The sequence below is a fragment of the Pygocentrus nattereri genome, chromosome 9 (assembly GCF_015220715.1).
Source record: "Pygocentrus nattereri isolate fPygNat1 chromosome 9, fPygNat1.pri, whole genome shotgun sequence".
Classification (NCBI taxonomy): domain Eukaryota; kingdom Metazoa; phylum Chordata; class Actinopteri; order Characiformes; family Serrasalmidae; genus Pygocentrus; species Pygocentrus nattereri.
Window position 1 is genome coordinate 38,141,846 of NC_051219.1, and position 23,183 is coordinate 38,165,028.

The following is a 23,183-nucleotide window of genomic DNA, read 5'->3' on the forward strand; positions in this document are numbered from 1 at the left end:
TGCCCGGAAGTCATGTCTGCACTGAGGCAGGTTAACGGGTGTGATCTCAATCCCAGTTCCTCCGGTTTGTTTTCGAGCCACAACAAATTGCGAGTCCTTTGCCGGGGCCGTGTGGAGCTGGTTGCGACAGGACATTGTCTGCGCTCTTTTGTTTCTACACACCGCTGAGGTTTCTTTACCGAACAGAATGGGCCCTGGTTAGAATCTTCTGGAACCGCAGAGCTTCAAGTTGGTAACGTTAGCCTCCGAAAGCTAATGCGGCCAGAGGCTACCGGCGGCCCGCTGCCCTGCTCCGAGTCCCGGGGTTAAGCTGACACCGAGCGGCCGGCTTATTTCTAGTGAACTAAAAGGATTAACGACAGTCGGAACTCCTGCAACAAACATGTAAGCAGTCTTCTCAAAGACGAGAATTCCTTATGTCACAGCAATAGTTCACTGTGTTGCTACTGTAGAACTGAATTATTTCATTTGCTGCTCCGCCCGTCTTTGCGGTAGCTAAGCTAACCGACTAAGCCGCCGTTAACGTCCTTTAACCTGGGTGTTCCGTTGGGTCGCGCTGTAAGTGAGTGGGTTCGCAGCTGGCCACCAGGTTGTGTTAGCTAATGTTAGCCGGGTCGTTATAGGTCTGGGTTTTCTATTTAGCTATATAGCAACTGCCGTTGGGTCTTGTTGATTGTGTCAACAGCGGCGAGCGTGGCCTTGCTTACTAGCTACACGAGCACGCAACGTTGCTTAATTAAACTTAACGCCATGACTTTTATCACCGCCGAGAGTGAAAACCTAATGCTAATGGTGTTGTCAGTTTAATCTTGACATTGACTGTGAAGGCAGATGAAACCGGGTCAACGCAGGCTAACTGGCTAACCGGCTAACGTTAACTTTCAGACCAGGCACAGCTGTTCTATTCTATATTTGGAAACTAAGTTAGCTAGCGTTAATATACTTATAGCCAGCATTCTGCAGCTGAAAGAGAACTGTTTTCTGTGCTACCTGGTTTACTCTTCTACTTCTCTTTTCTTTCGCCCAGCTAGTTTGCTAATCTAACAATGACCGCTGAGTAATGTAGCAAACACGGATTAACGTTGGCCTGTGATACAGGACACCGGCATTGATGATCTATAGCTCCCATGATCTAGTTAGTTAGCTAATGACAACAGACTAGACTCTATTCTCACGGCATTTGTGGGTGCAGTACAGTCCGAGTGAGTTTATTTTTATGTTAGCGTGTTTTCATTGAAATGTACTGTAGATGTTTAACCTACGTTAGACGTGTAACGTTTTGTTGTTAGCGAAACTAGGTTAGCTACATCGAGTTCGGTGCCATTGGCATATTTGTCACCGTCAAGAGGGTCTTTAACCTTTTAACTTTGGGCCGACTTCACAGCGGCAGCATCAGTGCATAGGAAGCGTTTGGTTTTATGCGATGTTCCGCTATTTATTAAGACTTTTGACATGACTGCTATCCTCTTCAGCCTCCCCCGATTCTGTTCTGGGAGTCTTCACACTAAAAACGCCGCCAAGATAGCTGGACCGGGCAGGAAACGGCACAACTCGGAACCTGACCCCAGTGAAAGCGGCTGCGCTAGCGGGAGCGAGGTGGGAGACAGCCGACCCATTAGTGGCAAGTGGCTTAAGATGGCCAGTAGTGGCACGGCGTCCAGCGAGGGAGGCCGCAGGAGAGCTCAGAGAGGACCCGATGACTCCACCAGCAACAGCAAAAAGAAACAGAAGGATCGGGCCAACCAAGAGAGTAGGGAGGCCAAGCGGGCTGCTGCAGTCGCCAACACGGAGACTAAGAAAGGTTAGCACAGAGGGCCATGTTGGATCTCTAATTTAAGGTCTTGTTTAATTAATCACTCTTTAGTTGTTTAGCTTTCGGTTGTATGACTCGCATCTGTTTCTTCTGACCTTCCAGGAGACAGTGGTGGTCAGTTGAAAAGAATTACAAGTGTTGTTGTGCATATCTGATTGTTTTTAACGGATTATTCCACTCTCTCCTTGTGGAAAGGCCCATGTTAACAGCCTCTTTGTCCAGCATCCACTTCCCCTTTTCCTCTTAATCCCTGATATTTTGTACAGCTTCCATTAGCTCTGCAGTTGCTCTAAAATACCTACCTCAGTGCTTGTATTAGTAATGTATTACTAATAAGTAATTAGTTGTATGAGTAAGCTGCAGACTATTTGAAAAGCTACATGTCCATATGCTGTAGTGGTTTGCCTTGTTATACCTTTATGAATATCAAGTTGAGACGTGTGATTAATGCTTACTGTTGTGTTTGGATAGGTGAGAAGTGAGTTAACAGCACCAACTCATTGACTGGTTTAAAAGATGATGCATTGTGACTTGTTTCAAGCTGAAATTAGTTTGGTGTCACTTAGTTAATGTGAAGATGCACTAATGCATTCCCTTTACCATGCTCAGTTATTGGGAAGACTCCAGCAATGTATTTGGCAATGTAACGGTTGCATCATAAGAACATTATATAAGTAAGTTTTTGTTTATTGAGTGTCTTTGCTCTTTATGTGAACTGTCCACCCCTGGGAGCCTACTGAATGTACCATCTGAATAGCAGGTGTTTCTGAAGAGCGATTGCTGAAACATAGACAACGAAGCGGTGTACAGCTGTGGCACTGTGTTCTAGGGAGCACAATTGAGCTCTGCTTTCTATGTGGGGAGGATGGCTTAGTTTCTGTCTCCTGTCTATCTTTGGCTGGCCAGTTGTGGCTGTCTTGCAGCTCACATACTCCGAATTGGGCAGTACAAATGTGCAGCTGCCTTACTATGTTGCGTCTGCCAGCAGCCATTTGAAGAGATACAGTGGCCAGTTTCACGTGTCTCTGAGTAAGCATGTGGTTGCCTTTACGCTCTGATTGGGTTGTTGTCAAGTCTGACAAAGAGTGAGGAATTAGTTGTATAGCAACACTGGGGCGGTTCTGGGCTAAATATCCTAAAAATTTAAATTGTGAAGTCAAATTAAGAGCAAAAAGCATTAGTGTTAACATGATTGTTATGTTTTGTTACTTTATGTGGCAGTGCAGTGAATACAAAAGATTGAAAGTGAAACTGTTGGCACCATCGTAATAGACTGTCTTGGAGCATGTTCTCCCTCAGAGCTTTGGGCTTAAACCTATAATTTTCACTGTATCCAATACTGATTATGTTCAGAGTGAAGCAGTAAATTAGAGTATTGCAGAGGAGTTCTGTGATGGGTGACACAGTGAAACATTGTCTCTTAGCTGGGCCATTAGGTGCAGCTATTAATCTGTGCCATTGAATATAATTAGCCGTTGTATTCACCACTAAATACTGCAAATAAAATCATGATGACATTTCTTTAGTGTTGCCTATATATATGTTTATTTTGGTCTGTTGATTTATTAGTGTATATGGTCTTCCTGATACCACCAGTGGTTGCCTTATTGGTTCATGGCAAATTTGTCTTGGGTAAATATTCACATGAACTTGCCCAGATTTCACATAATTCGAACCAGAACAGTTAGGATTGCCGTCTCCACCAATAAGAAAAGTGTGACTTTAAGTGTTACATGCTTGCAGAGGATAAACCCGACTGGCCAGGTATTGGGGGAAGCTAATCCTTACTGTTTTAGCCAGCCTGTTTTATTGTCTTCAATTGTATCATCTGTTGAAGCCACTGCACATTTACTTGGCAGTCATTTCTTTTCCTGCTAGACCAGTTCGTGATTCTCTGAAGATAATTATAAATTCCATTCCCACTTTGGCTCTGCTGATGTGTCCAAGTGTTTCACTTGGAAAATGCACCTGTAGTTTACATAACTGAGTTAGTCCTGCTTGATTCAGAAGAATATCACCGTCACTGTGCTTTGGATTTTTAATGCCTGAGCTTTTAGCCTAAATGGTGTGACTTTTACACTTTCTTAGTCTTACAGTTTAATGTAGGTTTAAAAACAAAAAATTAGCATGTCTTATAGAGATGTTCACCCCTTTCTTGGTTCAGTTCAGTCATCGGTTTCTGGGCCACAGTTCAGTTTGTGTCATGGTAAGTTAAACCCAAGTTGTAATGTCAGATGTGCACATTCAAAGTCTCTTCAAAAAGAAATAAATGTTGCAAAAAAAAAAAAATAAAAATGGTAAATATCAGCAAGTATAACAAAACATCTGAATTGGAATAAAAAGTGTAAATATCAAGGATTGGAAACATGGTGCCAATCAGTGAATATAAGAAAGTGAGCAGCAAACAAAGAAAAAGTAAACACCAGGTTAAAAAAAAAGTTTACATTTTCCTTTTATACAGAGAGTAACTGGTAGAACAACATGAGATGTTTGGCTATCTACAATTAATTGTGCCTCACCCAGTTCTTCACAAAGTTGTTTTTGTTTTTGCATTTTTGCTGCCATGTGTGTATGTGGTGCACATAATTTCGTGCTCGGGCACATCTAAAATATTTGGGATCCCTCATTCTCTACATTTTTGAAAAATGCTCATTTCAACTGCAGTGAATTGATCGTTTGCCTTTGTTATTGCTTGAGCTGCATCAGTAGTAGGGGAGAGCACAGAGCATTGCTGTAAGCCTGTGTGTTCTGGGATCAAACATGGAGCAGCATACTCTCTCAGCGAGACCAAAAAAAAAAAACACTGTTCATGTGCACCATGAAACGCTGGCGAACCACTGATTTCAGTTTCAGCTCAGAACTGTTACAACATGAATGTCTTGGTTTTCAACCTTATGTTACATTGTATGGACTAACAAAGGCCTTGTGTGTGTATATATCTTTAATATCCATGTTGAGTTTTTTGTTTTGAGGTTGCTGTGACAACTGATAGACCTGTGTGCACTGGTTCCTTTGTTGCTTTGAGGTCATGTGGTGTTTTTGTTTGTTTGTTTGTTAGTGGGTTGTGTGTGTTTGCATCTGAGCACTGCAGCAGCTAGAGAGCAGAATGCCGAAGTGTTGTAATCCAAGCCTGTGAGTGGCTGGCTCAGTGAAGCAGGGCTTTGTCAAGGTCATGAGAGTGGCTCTGCCCTGCACCAGCTCTCCTCAGATCAGCACGCACAAGCTCCTCTTCCTGCCCACTGTGCTGAGACACAGTGGTTTAGCACTACACTGAAGTGAGGGTTTTTTGTACAGCAAGAATAGTATCCTCTAGGCAGTCCTCACTCCCTTCTCTTAGGGTATTTTCACACTAGTTTGTTTGCTAAAGTCCACACCAGAGTATTGTGCTTCTGTAATGTTGTATCTCTTTCATTTGGTTAGATTAGGTTAGGTTGGTTTCATGTTGCGGCAGTTCACGTGCACCGAATTACACACGGGTGTTCTTTGAACAGAAATTTGGCAGGGGAAAAAGTGCTCTGTTACTTTCAGGTTTCCCGCCATGAGTGCCAGGTTGTTTAAAAAAAAATATATATATTTTAACTTTAACACTCAGTATAAAATCCAGATTTATCATTCACATATACTCTTGATTAGATATAGAATTCAACTCATTATGGTGCATGAAAACACAGAGTCAGAAAAAGAAACCTTGCTTAGTGGCTGGTGTGGTGTGTAGTATAGTGGTTAATACTGCTGACCTCTCTGTAGCACACTAGGGTTCATTTCCACATCAGGCCAGAGCACACCAATCCACCAATCCTTGGGCAAGACTCCTAATGCTGCAATTATCTAGCTCTTACCTTGTATCTTTTTTTTCTTTTCAGTTTTGACACAATTTGAAAATGCCTGTTGCCCTTTACACTGTGTGCAAATTTCATGAATAATGGACCAATAGAAATGGCAGAAAATGACTTGTGATGAAAAAAGTCTGATTCCATTGACTTGTATTAAAAGTAAAGTAAGGGTTTTTTTTTCCCTTTTCCTGCAAAGTTTTCCTTTTGGCAATGCAAGGTTTTCTTCAAACAGCAGCAATATGAACGTCATGCACAGACTCAAAAGGAAGATCTGGCTCAGTGTTTAGTTCACAAATGCAAAATCAACTTTACGCTCAGGATACATACTCGGGTAATATCCTTCATCAAAGTTCTGTCTAGCTCTTTCGATACTTTTTCAATGCTCACAAATAGATTCATCTGCTTGTGGGGTCTAAGATCTCTAACTTTATCTTCCTTGAATGATGGTAAATTGCCCAGGTCAGCATATCTGTTGTTTTTGCAAAGATTAACCATACTTTCATATCTAGACAAAACTGGTTTGGCATAATTTGTTCAAATTGTTTATTACAAAAACTGAGTCATCTTCTTGAGACTTCTTTTGAGAACAACACAACCGTGTAATTACACTATTTCTGTAAATGTCATTATGATGGAAGGCAGCATGAATGCATGCATGTGTGTGTCTGACTTGTATGATGTGTGTATTTGGCAGATGTGTTTCTGGATTGGAAGCAGAATGCCAACGAGGTGATAGTCAGGCTGCGGTGTGGAGAGGGAACACTGAGAGTGGAGGACGTGAACATTGCCTTCTCAGATACGGCCTGTCAAGTCTGCTTTCCAGGTAAATAAAATGAAGAAAAACATGCTTTTCTCATTTAATTGAACTCCCGTTTCTCTGTTCTTGGCAATAACCCCCCCCCCCTCCCCCCTTGTCTGTTTTTGTCTTTATGCAGTAATACACTGTGTTGCTATATGAACTATGTGTGTTGTGCTCTCAGATGGCCGTGAATGGAGCTGTCACCTGAACAGTGAGATCGAGAGCTCCTGCAGTAAAGTGCAATATAAGGAAAAGGGCAGCATCCTGCAGCTCGTCATGCACAAGAAGATCCCCTTCAACTCCTGGGCCTCTCTTATGGTAGGAGTGCATGCACTGCTCTGAATGGGCAGAATGTACATAGGCACCTCTTAAAAGCCAAATGTAGTTAATCAGCCAAGACATGTTTGCTCTTTCAGTTTTGCACTGGAGCTACAAGGCTAATGTAGCTAACTAGTAATGGAAGTCTATGACCACCAGTTAGTATAGTGTGAAGTGCATGTTTAAATTGCACCCGTGCCTCAAGCCACAACTGAGAATAGTCTTATGTGGTTTCTGACAGTGTACATACTCTGTCTATAAAAATGGGTGTATTGATTGCATTGATAGTGGTCATGATTGATAGTTATAAGCTATAGCTTCTCAACTCCAGTGGAAAACTAATATTGGGCACGACAGCACTTCGACCCCCTTTGTACTTGGCATCATAACATGTTCTGTATTTTGTTGTTTGTGTTGTGTGTTTGTAAATGCATTTTCCAAATGTAACTGTTTAGCAGAACACCAGTGTCTGATTCATATATTCTTTTTTCAATATGGTTTTTAAACCGTTTGCCTGTGATCAGTTTCTGCTGTCAGTCATAAAACATTTCATTTCACATGTTGTTTCTGTCAAAGCATATATAGAACAGGTAGGCTAGAAGGGTGACATGCCAGAGTAAAAAGGCTCAGAAACAGATGTAACTCATCTTTTACAGTACCAACAAGGATGCCCGGTGGCCATCTGTTTTTAGATACGTTTGCTTGACTGTTTATAGTTTCACAGCGGAAAGCTGCGAGTTATTTGTTTATGCTTTAAAGACAGTGTCTTCACGCTGCAAACAATGCCACGACAGCCTGATTTTAAATGTTAAATGTTACGCTGAAGATGTGTGAATGCCAAGTCTAAACAGGCCCTTCTTGGCTGATCAGCTACGTTTAGAGGAAGGGGGACAAGAAAATTGCATTTTGCCACTTTAATTTATCATACAAAAAAGATGTTTTTTTACATGCTTTGACATTTTTTGTGTGTTTCCTTTAAAGCAGAGAAACAAAGAAAATGAACCTGTAAACATACTGAGTGACAGTCATCAGTTATCTACAGAGAAATCTAGCCTAAGTTCAGAAACGCTCAAAACTCCAGCACAGCAGACGCCCTCACCATCAGATACGAAGCGCGGTAAACCTGACCGGGGCATGAAAAGAGGGATCAAGAACAAACAGGTGGAGAATTCTGAGAGCGTGGGGGTTAAGGTAGCTGAACCCAAACCTGGTGCTAAAGGAGACCAGACCCCTGAGCCAATAGCCAAGCGCACTGTGCGCCCTTTGAAAAATACGAAGGAGCCTGCTGTAGCTTCAGGCCCTACACGGCAGCCCCTGCCCAAACCAGTTGTCAACGGTAAACCCGTCACACCTGTTGGCCGTAGCTCTGCCTCTCCATCATCTGGTACTCGGGACAGTAGGGCAGAATCCCAAGTCAAAGATCAAGCGTGCCAAGGGCCACCAAAAGAGAAGGGAGATAAAAAGCTAGAGAAACATAAGCAGGTGAGTTTCAGCAGTCCTTCAAGAATATATAAAGGTGGTTATAAAAAGGTGCTGCATAACTTTGTTCAACTCCTCTTTATTTATAAAACATATTTTGTGCTTTAGAAATATAAGTGCTGATATGTACAACATAAAATTGTAAATAACAAAATTAAAAGAAAATGCATCTAATCATTTTAGATTCAGAGATATAATAATAATAAAAAATTGCGTTGTACAGATTGCTAAAACTTAAAAAAAAAAAATTAAGATGCGCATTTATGATATCTCGGTGAATTTCTTATTAATTATGGCATACTGAACAGAAAAAAATTTAATTTCTTAATTGTAACAGTTGTTTTGCTGGTTAGAAGTTATGTTGTCAAACATTGGTGCTTGTGTTGACTTGTAGGCCGAAGCAAGTAAAAGTAAGCAACAGGTGCCTGAGCCAAGGGTAGAGCCTTGTGAGCCTTCTGCCCCCAGTGTACGAGCTCCAACTCCAAGGGAGACCTGCAAGCAAGAGGAGAGCTGCAGAGAAGCCACAACCCCGGAGGAGGGAAACCGAGAGGAAGAGAGGATTGGTAGTGCTGTGCAAAGTCAAGGACAAACAGAGGTCCTGCCCCACCACCAAGGATCTGCAGGACTTGTTCCAGAAACTAGCCCCAAGGGGGAGGAATCCGCACACACGGAGGAGGAGAAGAGAGACCGATCTAAGGAGGAGCCATGTGAGAAGAGTCACGAGAAAGAGGATGCAGGTCAGTTCAGTACTTACTGGAACAGTCCAAGTTGGCAAATGGCCTGAAGCCCAACTCCAGTTTTCCATAAAAGGGAAGCAGTATGATTTAGTATTTAGACTCTGCCTGCTCTTTTTTTTTTTTTTTTTTTTTTTTTTTTTGCTTTGTTGTACAATTTGGGATGTACCTTCCATTGCTTTCCCAAGTGTCTGTCCCATAGCTGTGAGTCATGACGGATATATGTAGGACCACAGAGCAGTGAAGCCTAATAACAGAGCAGTACCTTGTGGCTCAGGTCGAATCCAAGCAGCAGCAGCAGCATTTGCTGTGTGTGGCTGCGAGTCTAGGGAGGGTTACGACTGGCAGCATTCCCATGGGGAGGGATTGGGTGTTCACACACACTCTTCCCCATAGTTAGATACCGTTTCACTCAGGAGTTCTTTTAGTCATGTTGCAAGGCAAGTGATTAGCATTCTCCTCCAGCACTGCTCTCCATAGAGGAGCTTTTCTCAGTCTTCACCTTTCAAGAACTCTGGTTTCATGGAGATTACAGCAATTAGGAAATGACTGAAGTGAATAGCAAATGTCCTCAAAATGTCTTGCAGATGAGTGACAAGTGTGTGTTTTCAGGCCCAGAGCCAATGGTGAACCTGAAGTTTGTGAAGAATGACTCGTATGAGAAAGGAACGGACCTGATGGTTGTCAATGTGTACTTGAAGGAAATCTGCAGGGAGACTTCCAGGGTGCTCTTCAGGGAACAAGACTTCACCCTTATCTTCCAGACCAGGTGGGATGTTGTTTGACAAATGCAGAGGGCTGTAGATATGAGAGAGGGAGCCAGTTTCAGTGGTAGTTTTCTGGATTGTGCTGCTGGTTTTAAAGGGAATCAATAGGCCTGTCACAATCTTGTTTCCTATCTATTGGCACTGTAGCTCCTAAGCGTGGTTGAGATGTAAAGGAATACAAGTATTGGGGCTATGTATTCAGAATACATAAATTCAGTCCAAGTTCCATTTTGTAAAAGGAATATTCAGAATACATTTATTATTACTTTTTGAATACTTTGAATACTCACTAAACATAAGTAAAAAATAAAGATTCAAGCGAAAAGCCATCAGTGCTATTTTTGTTAACTATTTTAAAGTCAGCACATGGCATGTAATGTAAATATGCTCATTCGATGAAAGAGGTCCTCAATTAATGGCTTATTTACAAACACTTTAGTTCCTGCTAAAGCCTGAGTGGACTAATAAACCAAGGTGATGACCCGTTGAATTCCTTTGAGTCATGATCAAGCTAATAATTGAAACATATTAACAGGAGAATTACATGAAAACTGCCAGCCACTAACTGCAAGGAACGCTGTGAATTAAGTAAAATTACTTATGTGTCTTATCAATATGTATTCTGAATATGTTACTTTTTTACATATTTTAACAGAATCCATGACTGAATACATTTTGGGTAAAATGTTCAGTATTCAGCCTTCACTACTTTTTCAGGGTATTTTGCCCAGCCCTGTTCCTTACTGATGACGATCACAGCTCAAGCTCAAATAAGCAAACATTGCTCACTGTTGCCCTTTTAAATATGTTCTAGCACTCATTAGAAGTTTGAACTTGAGCTGTTTCCTAAGTCTCAGATGCGTTTTTGTGCTGTCCTTTAATGGCATGAATTTGCCCTAACCAGTTGATGAAAACACGTCCAATTCTCATTGTGTTTCTTGTAATGCCCCATTCAAACTGTACTCATTGTATCTACTTTCACAGTGATGCCAATTTTTTGCGTCTTCATCCGGATTGTGGACCAAACACTGTCTTCAAGTGGCAAGTCAAACTCAGGCAAGAGCTTCTAAATGTTGCTTAATTTCAGTATCTAAATTGACTCACCAAGTTGTGTGTGTGTGTGTGTATGTATGTATGTATGTGTGTGTCTATATATATATATATATATATATATATATATATATATATATATATATATATATAATTTTTTTTTTTTTTTTTTTTTTGTGTGTGTATAATATACACTCACTGGCCAGTTTATTAAGTACACTTTGCTAGTAAAAGGTTTGCCGCTCACTGGATATTTCCTCTTTTTCCTCTGTAAACCCTAGAGAGGTTGTGTGTGAAAATCCCAGTAGATCAGCAGTTTCTGAAATACTTAGACCAGCCTGTCTGGCACCAACAACCATGCCACGTTCAAAGTCACTTAAATCCCCTTTATTCCCCATTCTGATGCTCAGTCTGCACTTCAGCAAGTTGTCTTGACCACCTCTACATGCCTAAATGCATTGAGTTGCGGCCATGTGATTGGCTGATTAGCTACTTGTGTTAACAAGCAACTGAATAGATGTACCTAATAAAGTGTCCTGTGTGTGTGTGTGTGTGTGTGTGTGTGTGTATATGTATATAAAAAATATATTTTTTCCTTTGTTGATTATTCCAGGAACCTTATCCAGCCGGAGCAGTCTAGTTACTCCTTCACGCCATCTCGCATAGACATCAGCCTGAAGAAGAGACACAGTCAGCGCTGGGGGGGCCTGGAGGCTCCAGCTTCACAAGGTGTGCTGCCTGGTTTCTACTTGTAACTGCAAACTTTTAATGGACTCACATATATGAGCCTGACAGAATCACTGATTCCAAGAAATTTCTTAATAATAATAATTCATTATACTTATATAGCGCTTTTCAAGAACTCAAAAGACGCTTACAGGTTTTCAAAATACAGAACAGTAAAGACAAACGCACAGTCATAACATCACAAGCAAAAAAATAGCAGGACTTGGCAGAAGGGCTGGTTTAAGATTGAGAACAGTTATAAGCAATAGAAAAGAGAGAGGTTTTAAGTTTATGTTTAAAAGTAGAGACAGAGTTGGCCTGTTGAATATGTGAGGGAAGAGAGTTCCAGAGTCGGGGAGCCAGACTAGAGAAAGCACAATCACCATATCCATGTAGGTTGGAAGGTGGGACAGTAAGTAAACCAGCAGAAGAAGACCTGAGAGTGTGAGTTGGTTTGTAAGGAATAAGTAGATCAGACAGGTAAGAAGGTGCAATGTTATGTAGAGCTTTGTATGTGAGGAGAAGAATTTTGAATTGTATGCGGTATTTTACAGGAAGCCAGTGGAGATGTTGCACGATGTGCGTAATATGCTGCTGTGTATGGGTGCGGGTGAGGAGGCAAGCAGCATATTACAGTTAGTTCTGTACCATCTGGAGTTTGCATAAATGGGAAGAGTTAATACCAGCAAGTAGAGAGTTACAGTAGTCCAGGAGACTAGAAATTAATGCATGAATAAGGGTTTCTGCAACAGACTAGTCATAGAAACATATCTCTTGTTTAGTCTTTGGCTGCTGGCTGTATATATGTTGTGTATGTAATGTAGTTGGTAGTGTGTAATTCCCACAAGCAACATGCAGATGAGTCGTTAACAAACTGCTGCATTTAATTTATTGTCCCAAGCACATTTGATTCAGATTTTGGTGGACGTTTGAGTCCATGAGACAAACGCTTAAAGCCTAAAATAATGCAGAGAAATGTTTAACCACATCACGACTTAATTTATGTGTAAGTAATATATTGCAAGGCACTTTGCGCTAGCTGTATGTAACCATGTATTTGCAATGTGATATTTTGTCCATATTGTGTAAACCTATTAGGCTACGTTTACACAGCAGGTCTCAACAGCCAGTTCGGAATTCATGCAACTTTTATGTCAGTCCAGCTCGACATTCGTCATCATTTCGCACTGCTGAGACTATATTAAATATATAGGCTGATGTTAGAAGAGACTCATCACAACTGCTCTGTGTTTGAGGAGATTTAGAACGAAACGGCTGAATGTGACCGGAGGAGATCCAGGCTGCAGCATCAAAGGACAGTTTAAAGAATCTGAGGCCACGAACCAAAGAAGTGGCTGTGGCAGAATTGCGTGCCCTTTTTACAGCAGGCTTGAACACATTGTATGTGACAAGCCCAGCTGTCAACCACTGGAACTTCATAATAGCTTCTGTAATGCTGGCGAAAACGAAACGGCTGCAGAGGAACGACTGACATTTGCTGCCCGTCATGATTATTTACCTCGGGATGAGCCACATGAAGCATTGTGCTTTTGCGCATATGGGTCGGTTTAGGAGCTGATCTATTCAGACTATTGTTACATATAGGTCACATTTAAAAGATAATGTGAACAGCCAAAGGAAAAAAAATTACATTTGGTGAGAATATCAGATTTGGGCCACTTTTATCTGCTGTGTAAACGTAGCCTTAGAAAGTTAACGTGAATAAGGTTGACTGACTTATGTCTGTTGCATGTTAGAATGATAGAGTTAGAGTAGGAGGTTAGTGTTTTCATGTGGAAATGAGGGCACCATTGAAGGAAGGAATGTGCATGCAGGGAATAGGCCTGAACGAGTAAATGTTTTTTGATGAACATCATGGTTCGAATGGATGCGATTTTTGAATTGAGGCAGCTATGATTAGCATTAGCCAATAGCCTGCAAGTTCTAATCATTTCACAAGGTACTGTGTCCTCTTCAAGATTTACTGATGCCCTCTCCTGAGAAGAATATGCCAGCATTGTGTATCTGAAGACAGAGTTCTACCTTTTTAAAGACAAAGCACTTGTAGCGGATCCAGAGGATGCAGACCTCACAGTCAGTTAAGTCCAGAGTCATTGGCTACCTCCAGGAAAAACACAACAATCCTGCCACCCAAGAACTGCTTGACCTTGCATAATTTTCTGGACCCTTACAGTTATCGATTTATTAAATATGCATTTTCTCAAAGTTAAATAAAATTAGAAAAATACTGACTCATTTACGGGATGTTGCAGTAGAAGAGATCACGTGTCATAAAGCCACAGAGTTCAGCAACCAAAGAGCCAAAAAAGCCATAGAGGTTGTTTGGCAGCGACGTCAAGAGTGCTCCATTGTCTCCAGACAGCTTGATGATGCAATGGAAACAGCTGATGACACCCACTGTTGATTGAGAAGATGCCCTGCTTTGGTGGAAACTTCACCAAGTGAGCTTTCCAAGATTGAGCCAGCAGGCCTGCAGAAATCTGTGTACCAGCCTCAAGTTGACCCTCAGAAAGTCTCTTTAGTACAGGAGGCAACTCTGTAAACTGTCAGCTTCATGCCTTCAGCCACATAAAGTAGATATGCTTGTCTTTTTCGCAGTAAACCTGTGAACATTGAATTTGACTAGTCTTGCATGCAAGCGATATTATTTTCCTTTGATTTTCTTTTGATTTTAGCATTTTATGAGAAAAAAATGATTTATTAATTTTTGTAAGGATTTATCTTAAATTTATCTTGAACCTCTACAGTGAATATAAAGATTAATATTGAAAGATAAAAGGGAAACGTTTTTCTAATTTCAGCCTGTTTGTGTTACGACTGTCCACTACTGACCAGATGTATGTACAAGAAAAGTAATATTTTGCTGTTAAAAATGATTGTTTACATACCTACGTTATGTATTTTAAAAATAAACACGGTTTCATCTGTGAACCCTGACAATCTCTTTATGTAGATTTTTATATGAAGTTTTCATGAGGGAGGTTTATAATTATTTATGATGGATAATCGTACCACTAATATAGGAGTATTTGGCATTAAACTGGAATTTGCTCTAAATTGCATTCTAAATTGCCTATCACAAGATTGTGCAGAAAAATTGTAATTGAATCAGTCTCAGCCCTAGCAGAGAATGATCCAGTAGCTCGGTACAAGCCTGAGCAAGGCTCCACCCTGCCAAGTGCATGTGTTCTCGTGTGTCCTTGTCACTGTGCCAATGCCCCAATCCAGACAGCCCTGTAGTTCTCACCAATGGCTGCCACTCTGTTTATAATGCTATTTTATAATGTTCGACATGTCTTGCACAGCTATTTTAGCTTGGAATTGATATTTGGATTTCATTCTGTAAAAATGAAAATGAGCATGCACTTTTAATATTTTACTTTTAACTTCAGGTTACTGAAGCTTTTTCCACACTGTGTTTGACCTTTAAGCTTTGACCTTGTATTTTCTAACCACAAGCTCCATTCTCCTCTGTTTAAGGTGCAGTGGGGGGCGCAAAGGTCGCTGTGCCCTCCGGCCCTTCCTCCCTCGATAAAAGTCAGCCAGGGAGTAGCCAGCATGCCCTGCCTGCCAAGGAGGAGCCTCGGGCGGGTGAGGAGAAGCCCAAGCCCCCACGGGCTGCAGAGGATGCTGGTTTGGATGCTGTGGTCCCTCGCTCTGATCATGTTCCCATCAAACAAGAGCCAGCTGTTGCCACGGTAAGATTCAAGTAGAAGAATGCGGTGGAATGTGATTAATAGCATCTTTGGGCCATTATATAATTAGACGTTTGGTACAACTTTACAAAATGACTACCCTTACAATGACTTTGTGAATGGTTTAACATTAGTTTATTAATGGTTATTAATTAGATCATTAGGCAGTTAAGTAAGAAGGACAGCAATGATCTCTTGTTTGCCATATACTAAGCCCATTTTCACCTATACTGTTAAACATCCTGCTGGTTATCTTATGTTGTTCATCTATATTAGTTAGTATTATACTTGCCAGCTTCATCAAATTTTCTTATTCATCTGATATAACTGGCCACATTAAATTCTTTGTCCACACTAAAATTCTTCATGGAGAAGAGAAAACACCTATTTTCAGACAGCTTTACGCCTTTTGATGTTCTTGCTAACACAGTCTTGTCTTATCTTCTCAGCCAAAGCCCACCTGTATGGTACAGCCTATGACCCATGCTCCTCCTACAGGCAGTGAGCGAACTGAGGAAGAGGAAGAGAAGAAAGTGTGTCTCCCTGGCTTCACGGGGCTAGTCAACCTCGGCAACACCTGCTTCATGAACAGCGTGATCCAGTCTCTTTCCAACACGCGGGAGCTGAGGGACTATTTCCATGGTAAGTGAGATTAGGCGTATCTACACTAACTACAGTCCTTTGATTTTGCTTATTCTACTGTAATCTGTCATTCTGTATGTTATGTTACCTATTAAATCACCCTAGAAGAAATATTCAGAATTAGGACTATATTTTATCCATAAAAGTCCTTGACCTTGGCTGAGGGGTCATCTGCTTGTTAACAAACTGTTTAATTGTTCCTTATTACTCAGATGTAATGTCTGCCTCTAATGTCTCATGTATGTGCTTGTATAGTAACATTTTCACTTTCATCTGTTTCAGATCGCGCATTTGAAACGGAGATCAACTGTAATAATCCACTGGGCACAGGTGGAAGGCTGGCCATTGGGTTTGCGGTGCTACTCCGGGCGTTATGGAAAGGCACTCACCATGCTTTCCAGCCCTCAAAGTTAAAGGTACAAAGCCTACTGTTCCTACCTACTCCTGTTCTTTTCTGTGTTCTATCTCAACCTAAAGTTCTGAACAGTTTGTACGGCTTCTGTGGTTCCTGCCAAGTCTTTCAGGGAGGGCAATGGTGCCTGTTGATATTTGGCATAAACAAAGATTGCTCTTTAAGCTTTACAGTATTTGTGGACACCTATATAGAATTTGAAAACAATTGCCTTAGTCTGGGAGTCTTTCAGAACAATCTTTGTTTTCAACCAGACTGAAATCCCCCAAAAGGGGCGGTACCATATGGAACACAACTTAATGCTGATTGGACTATGATATTCAGAGGCAAGACAGACTGTCTACAACAGTCACAGCTGGTGCAACACTGTGGTAGAATGTGATTGCAAAATTACCTCCCTTTCCCCCTTTGGCGGTGCATCGTCCAATCACTCTAAGGAACAAACTGCCCCTGTTCTGTTGTCAGCCCATGTTAGCCAGTTGAACAGATTTCTTTCTTCTTCTGTCTCTCCCTGTAGGCAATAGTAGCCAGTAAGGCCAGCCAGTTTACAGGCTATGCTCAACATGATGCCCAAGAATTCATGGCCTTCCTGTTAGATGGGCTGCATGAGGACCTGAACCGTATCCAGAACAAACCCTACACAGAAACTGTGGATTCTGATGGCCGTCAGGACGAGGTGGGGTAACTACTTCAGATGCTCTGCTATAGCACTGTCCTTTTTAGGTGCTACTTTGCTTTGCTACTTTTTTTTTTTTTTTTTTTTTTTTTACTTTTATAACTCTTGGATTACAGAAGGTATTGAAATCTGTTGGTCGGTTGATTTTTCTTCTTTGTATGCATATTTGATGTTTCCTTTCTGCAAATATGATTATCATTTGCTGTACAAAAAAAGTGACAGAAATATAGTGGATATATGAATATTGACTATTCAGTGTTAGACATGTGCAGGTATTCAGTAATGCAGTATACCACTATATTAGACATGCACTATATGAAACAAGTTGTGGGACACCTTAATTTGCAGGAGCTTTTATGAAATCCCATTCTAAATCCATAGGCATTAATATAGAGTTTGCAGCTCTAAAAGCTTCCACTCTTCTGAGAAGCTTTATACAAGATTCTGTAGTGTGTCTGTGAGAATCTTAGACCATTCATCCAGAAGAGCATTTGTGAGGTCAGGCATTGATATGGACAAGAGGACCTGACTCACAATCTCTGTTGTAGTTCATCCCAAAGGTATTTGATGGGGTTGAGGTTAGGGTTCTGTGTGGGCCAGTCAAGTTCTTCTGCACTAAATTCACCCAGCCATGCCTTTATGGAGCTAGACAGTCCTTATTTGAATCCTTTTATAAATGTAATGTCATACTTTTAACATTATTATATTTAACAAAATAAAGTTTTACTTAGTATGTGTCTGCAATATTTAGTCATCTTTTTTTCTGCCTTTTTAATGCAATATCATAAAGCATAAATTGTAATAGAAGGTTAATTTTCATGATTTTTTTTTCTACTATTCTATTTTTTTTCTTGTGCCTGTTCAGCCACAAACATGGCTAGAACCATGATGTTTGCATTTGTGACTTGACAGGTTGTAGCAGAAGAAGCATGGCAAAGGCATAAGATGAGGAATGATTCCTTCATTGTTGATCTGTTCCAAGGCCAGTACAAGTCAAAGCTGGTGTGTCCAGTGTGCTCTAAGGTAAGCAAAGAAAGGACACTTCTTTACTGGATGAAGAATAAAAAAGGTGATTGAGTGATTGAGACTTGAAATGTCAGTGCAAATATTTCTGTTCTCTCATGGTGCCTCATTAGTGCAGGACAGTTTGTAAAACCAGATCTCTTAATTATGTCCGATTCCTGAACATGGTGCATAAACTGGGGCACAGTGCCTCTGAATGGGTGATGTCATGGGCTCGGTTCTGTGGTTTTTAGCGGGGACAATAGTGCTGGTTTATTATGACAAAAGAATGAGTAGAAATTTCTGAAGCTTCATTTACTGTTTAAATGCACAAGTGCTGTGAGCGAAAACACTGATGACCCCCCCACCCCCCACCCCCGGTCACTAAATATTTATTTGTCTCTCTAGGTTTCTATTACCTTTGATCCCTTCCTGTATCTGCCTGTGCCCCTACCTCAGAAACAGAAGGTGCTGTCTGTATTTTATTTTGCTAAGGAGCCCCACAAGAAACCAGTAAAGGTAAAGCCAAGCAAGTAGTTGTTTCTTAAAAAATAAATACAAACTCTTGGTGCATATTTTTGTGTGTGTGTGTGTGTGTTTTTATTTATTTTATATTATATTTCTGTTTAAATTAATTGATTTTTGATTGATTGACTTGTGAATTGCTTTTGTGTAGTTTTTGGTCAGTGTAAGTAAGGAGAACTCAAGCACAGCAGAAGTGTTGGAGTCAATTTCTCGGAGTGTGAGGGTCAAACCAGAGAACCTGAGGCTGGCCGAGGTATGAAGCTTCTGTCTCAAACGCTTATCTTCTTACTGTTTGAAACATTTTCACATTTCACATTATGTGAAGAGCAAGACACGCATATGATGCTTCTTTCCTAGGTGGTGAAGAATCGCTTAGGACGGATCTTCTTGCCATCTCATTCCCTTGATAGGGTCTCATCCACTGACATGCTCTTCTGCTTTGAGGTGCTGTCCAAAGAGCTGATCAAGGAGAAAGTGGTGTTGCTAAAGGTCCATCAGGTATAAAATGCAACTGCAACAAATCCATAGTTTGGTTATTATTAAGATTATGAACTTGGGTTTTTGAATGTTAATTGGTGGCTTGTTGTCACAGATGTTTCTGAAACATGTTTACGTTTGTTTTGTTTTTTTTACCTCTTGCCTGCAGAGGCTTCAGGTTCCCAGTATTCCAATACCCAAGTGTGCTGCCTGTCAGAAGCCTCCTGTGTCAGACGATGAGAAGCTGAAGCGCTGCACACGTTGCTACCGTGTTGGCTATTGCAACCAGTGAGTTATGATACTCCCCAGTTATGCCCACAACTCCTAGTTAACAGGATTCCTGAATTTAAAAGCACAGTTGATGTCAATCATAGGGAATATAATTCTTTTTCCTTTGTGCTTTAGGACATGCCAGAGGACTCACTGGCCCAACCATAAGGCGCTGTGCCGACCCAACTCTGAGAATGTTGGGTTGCCATTTTTGATTAGTGTTCCTGAATCCAGGCTGACTTATGCTCGTCTCACTCAGCTGCTGGAAGGCTATTCCAGGTAGGGATTATGATAGACTGAGACCTGCGAATACTTGCTTTTTAAATTTCGTTCCAACGTGTTTCCTCTACCTTTAAATATTTAATGTGCTGCCTGGCTTGATAAAGGTAACAATGCAGGTGTAGTGGGGAGCACATTGGTGTTTATTACATAATTCATGTACTAATATAGTTAGTTGTGTTCCAATAAAATAATGCTCTGTCACACTGTTGATGATGTTCTGAGAATGCTGTGCTTAGTGTTTTGGTGGCTAAGTAGTAAGTAGTTCCATGTTTTTCCCACAAACTCAAACTACAATGTAGTTTGTAGTACTACAATGTAAAGTTGATAGCTCTGTTCTACATCATCATTATTGCATACTTTCAAACATGTGCTAGAGTTACAAAGGTCTACCACGCAGTGTATGGGAAACACTGGGTTTACATTTTTTCATATCCACATTGATGTATTTACAAGCACCAACTATTCTTGAACCTTACTCATCTTCTTTCTAGGTACTCTGTGAATGTATTTCGGCCTCCCCTCCAGTCTGGACGAACATCTCCAGAGAATAGCCTTTTCCGTAGTGACCAACCTCCCTTGACAGGGACTGTTCCTGAAGGATCGGGACCAGAGGAGGAAGCACTTTCTGCTAGTAGCACAGAAGACACACAAGCTCAAGCCAGCTTTGTCTCAGGACCTGAATCCGAGACAGGGCAGGCCTCAGCTAACTCAGCCGGAGACTCCGACACATTCTCCACACGCACTACGGACTCTGGCTTCTCTGAGCAGGCGTCAAGTTCCCAGGATCCTTTCAGAGAGAAGGAAACATCCTGTGAGAAGGCTGTGAAACTAGAAGGTAGTGGGCTGTGGTTCCCAATCCTGGGTTTAACTGCTGTAACAGTGGAATGATCTAATCAGCTAATTAACAAAACATTTCTGAGCTAAAGTGAGTGTGGTTAAGCAGAGAAGACACTAAAACGTGCAGGGTGGGGTACTAGAATTGAGAAACTACTGCATTAGACCCATTTTTGTTTTTTTTTGGGTGGGTCATTTCGGTTTTTAATCAAAGCAATCATAAATGATTTACTAATTTGTTTCTTTTTTCCTGTGTTTGTGTGTGGGTGTGGTGCAGCTGTTGTTCCTGGATACCAGCAGCCATCTGAGTGTAGCTATGGGAGTGCTTCTCAGTTCTATATCTCATTACTGGACATCAGTGGCAAAGAACAAAAACTTGAAGACAAAGGTTAGAGTTGCTCTGTAATTTACTGAAAGCTTTCTTTCCAAAGTTTCTTCTGCTGTCGAAGTGCAGATGAACCTGCTTATTCACTCAGAATTGGTGCATGTCTCCTCCTGTAGGTGATGCAGTGCTGGAGGTCCCTGAAGACTGCACTTTGGAGCTTGTGTGGAAGAATAACGAGCGGCTCAAGGAGTATGTGTTGGTGCGCTCCAAAGAACTGGAGTTTGACGAAGACCAGGGTTCTGCCAGTGAGACTGCCAGGGCAGGGCACTTTACTTTAGAGCAATGCCTCAACCTCTTCACCAAGCCTGAGGTGCTAGCTCCAGAGGAGGCATGGTAGGACTGCAAGCATGTACACTGCCTGTCAATAGTTTGGGAACCAGTTTATGAACCTTTTTTGTTTTTTGAAATCTCAAGTCAAGAGGCTTTTATTGTCATTCCATATATGTACAAGTACACAGTGGAGCGAAACTACATTCCCTCAAGAGCAAAGTGCAAAATGGAACTAAATAGACAATACAGAGTGCAAATGTGCAGATGAATGTGCAAACATTAAACTAGGTAGTGAGATTAAGGTGCAGAGATATTTAACATGCTCAGATTATAACATACACAGCAGTTACTGAGCTAGGATATCTACAGTACTTGAGTAAAACATTGTTGGCAGCAATGTCAGAGTTTTTCAACGGTACATTTTAAACTTTGTTTCAACTATTTTTTTTTTGCTAGAAAGCTTGTGAAAATTTTTTCCCCAAAAATATGATGTATATATTTATATAACTATTATGAAAAGGAGTTAAAAGTCTTTTGCCCCAAATATGGTGTGAACATCTGAATAGTATAAGTGTTGATCAGTGCTGACATCACAACAAGAGGATTAAAATGTGTGCAGTATGGAATGAATAAGTTAATTGTCAGTTGTTTTGTCAGCGAAAAGCTCCAAACCTTTGGTGGGCAGTGTAGCAATTTTAAAAAGTAATAGCTGTTGTTTTATTATATGCAGTTCTACATAAAGGTGTGGTTTATTTTGTCCTTTCCCTGTTTGGTTCAGGTATTGTCCAAAATGTCAGCAGCACAGGGAGGCCTCCAAACAGCTCCTACTTTGGCGTCTGCCTAATGTGCTCATCATCCAGCTCAAACGCTTCTCATTCCGCAGCTTCATCTGGAGGGACAAGATCAATGACATGGTTGACTTTCCTGTGAGGTGTGCAGAGGCTCTTGTTCTGGCTTAGACCCAGTTTTTTTTTTTTTTTTTTTTTTTTTTTTTTTTTTTTTTATATATATATATAAAATACCCTGGTTTATTTGTGCTGTTTGTGCAGGCGCTGTAAATATGAATCACATTCTAAAATGCACTTTACACTGATCACTCTGTCCACAGGAACTTCGACCTGAGTAAATTCTGTATTGGTCAAAAGGAAGATGTCCAGCAACCACCCATTTATGATCTTTATGCTGTTATAAACCACTATGGAGGGATGATTGGAGGTCACTACACAGCATATGCTCGTCTACCCAATGACAAGAACAGTCAGCGCAGTGATGTTGGTATGTGTTGGATCTTCACTGTTGTGCCTTCAGGGCAAGTATGAGTTTTAATATGACACTGCTGTATGTAAACCCTGAGAGTTGCTACAAATGGTAAGAAAGCCGTGTGCTTTCAGACAGCACAAAAACTTGGTCACGCTCCGATATAGCAGGTTCATGCTGTCGGTGTACCTTCTCTACCGGTGATAATAGGATATTTATTAACACAACATCAACGCAACTCTGTTCAGATGCAACCGTTGCCTCTTTTGAAAAACCTGTTTAAATTATTGATGATGCATATTGCATGTCAGTCTGGTGCAACATACAGTGTACAAGGCAAGAACAAAAGTGCTTAACTACACTGATAAACCAGTCCATAACCAGATCATATGACCAAAACTAAAGCCTCCACACGTTTTTGAGAAACATTTGTGAAAATGTACAGTAGATATGGCAGACAGACACGGGTGAGACATGACACACTAAAAACATGCTAGGTGCAACAAACTGACAAGCAAAGAGAATAGGATGAGCAGTTGAATGGATGCATTAGAGCTTTGTAGTGTCACTATATGCTTACAGTTTGTTAACAGTTATCCTGAAATTTTAGTATGTCATTTTTTTTTATTGAATAACTTGAATTATTTTATTAAAAATTGCTTGTTTTCACGTCTTTTTACACCAAGGTTGGCGTCTGTTTGATGACAGCACTGTAACAACGGTAGAAGAGAGCCAGGTGGTGACACGCTATGCCTATGTGCTGTTCTACCGCCGCAGGAACTCTCCCGTAGAGCGACCGCCCCGTCTGCTAGGGCCCCTGGGAGCCGAATCCTCTGCTGCAGCTGGAGCTGCAGCCAGTCAGGTGAGCTCAGTACTTTCTCTTTCATCTCCAATTTTGGCCCACTCCAGAGTAGCT

At 41.1% G+C, this 23,183-nt stretch overlaps 1 protein-coding gene across 5 annotated transcripts in view; it reads left to right on the plus strand.

The window, feature by feature from the left end:
- Positions 1-23,183, plus strand: part of usp19 (ubiquitin specific peptidase 19) — a 30,323-nt gene continuing 7,140 nt past the window's right edge. For 2 of the 5 annotated variants that reach the window (XM_017681527.2, XM_017681524.2), the window contains exons 1-25: positions 1-384; positions 1,473-1,801; positions 6,341-6,469; positions 6,627-6,763; positions 7,745-8,245; positions 8,637-8,979; positions 9,589-9,745; positions 10,728-10,799; positions 11,407-11,522; positions 15,021-15,238; positions 15,685-15,877; positions 16,160-16,293; positions 16,807-16,965; positions 17,878-17,988; positions 18,376-18,486; positions 18,644-18,745; positions 18,850-18,990; positions 19,139-19,257; positions 19,375-19,518; positions 20,013-20,356; positions 20,633-20,743; positions 20,857-21,073; positions 21,789-21,941; positions 22,119-22,285; positions 22,954-23,129. In XM_017681527.2, coding sequence (XP_017537016.1) covers positions 1,636-1,801; positions 6,341-6,469; positions 6,627-6,763; positions 7,745-8,245; positions 8,637-8,979; positions 9,589-9,745; positions 10,728-10,799; positions 11,407-11,522; positions 15,021-15,238; positions 15,685-15,877; positions 16,160-16,293; positions 16,807-16,965; positions 17,878-17,988; positions 18,376-18,486; positions 18,644-18,745; positions 18,850-18,990; positions 19,139-19,257; positions 19,375-19,518; positions 20,013-20,356; positions 20,633-20,743; positions 20,857-21,073; positions 21,789-21,941; positions 22,119-22,285; positions 22,954-23,129 — 4,221 coding nt within the window. In that variant the 5' untranslated portion in view covers positions 1-384; positions 1,473-1,635. The remainder of the gene's footprint in view (positions 385-1,472; positions 1,802-6,340; positions 6,470-6,626; positions 6,764-7,744; positions 8,246-8,636; positions 8,980-9,588; positions 9,746-10,727; positions 10,800-11,406; positions 11,523-15,020; positions 15,239-15,684; positions 15,878-16,159; positions 16,294-16,806; positions 16,966-17,877; positions 17,989-18,375; positions 18,487-18,643; positions 18,746-18,849; positions 18,991-19,138; positions 19,258-19,374; positions 19,519-20,012; positions 20,357-20,632; positions 20,744-20,856; positions 21,074-21,788; positions 21,942-22,118; positions 22,286-22,953; positions 23,130-23,183) is intronic. The other 3 variants (XM_037541348.1, XM_017681526.2, XM_017681525.2) reach the window with 2 other exon arrangements.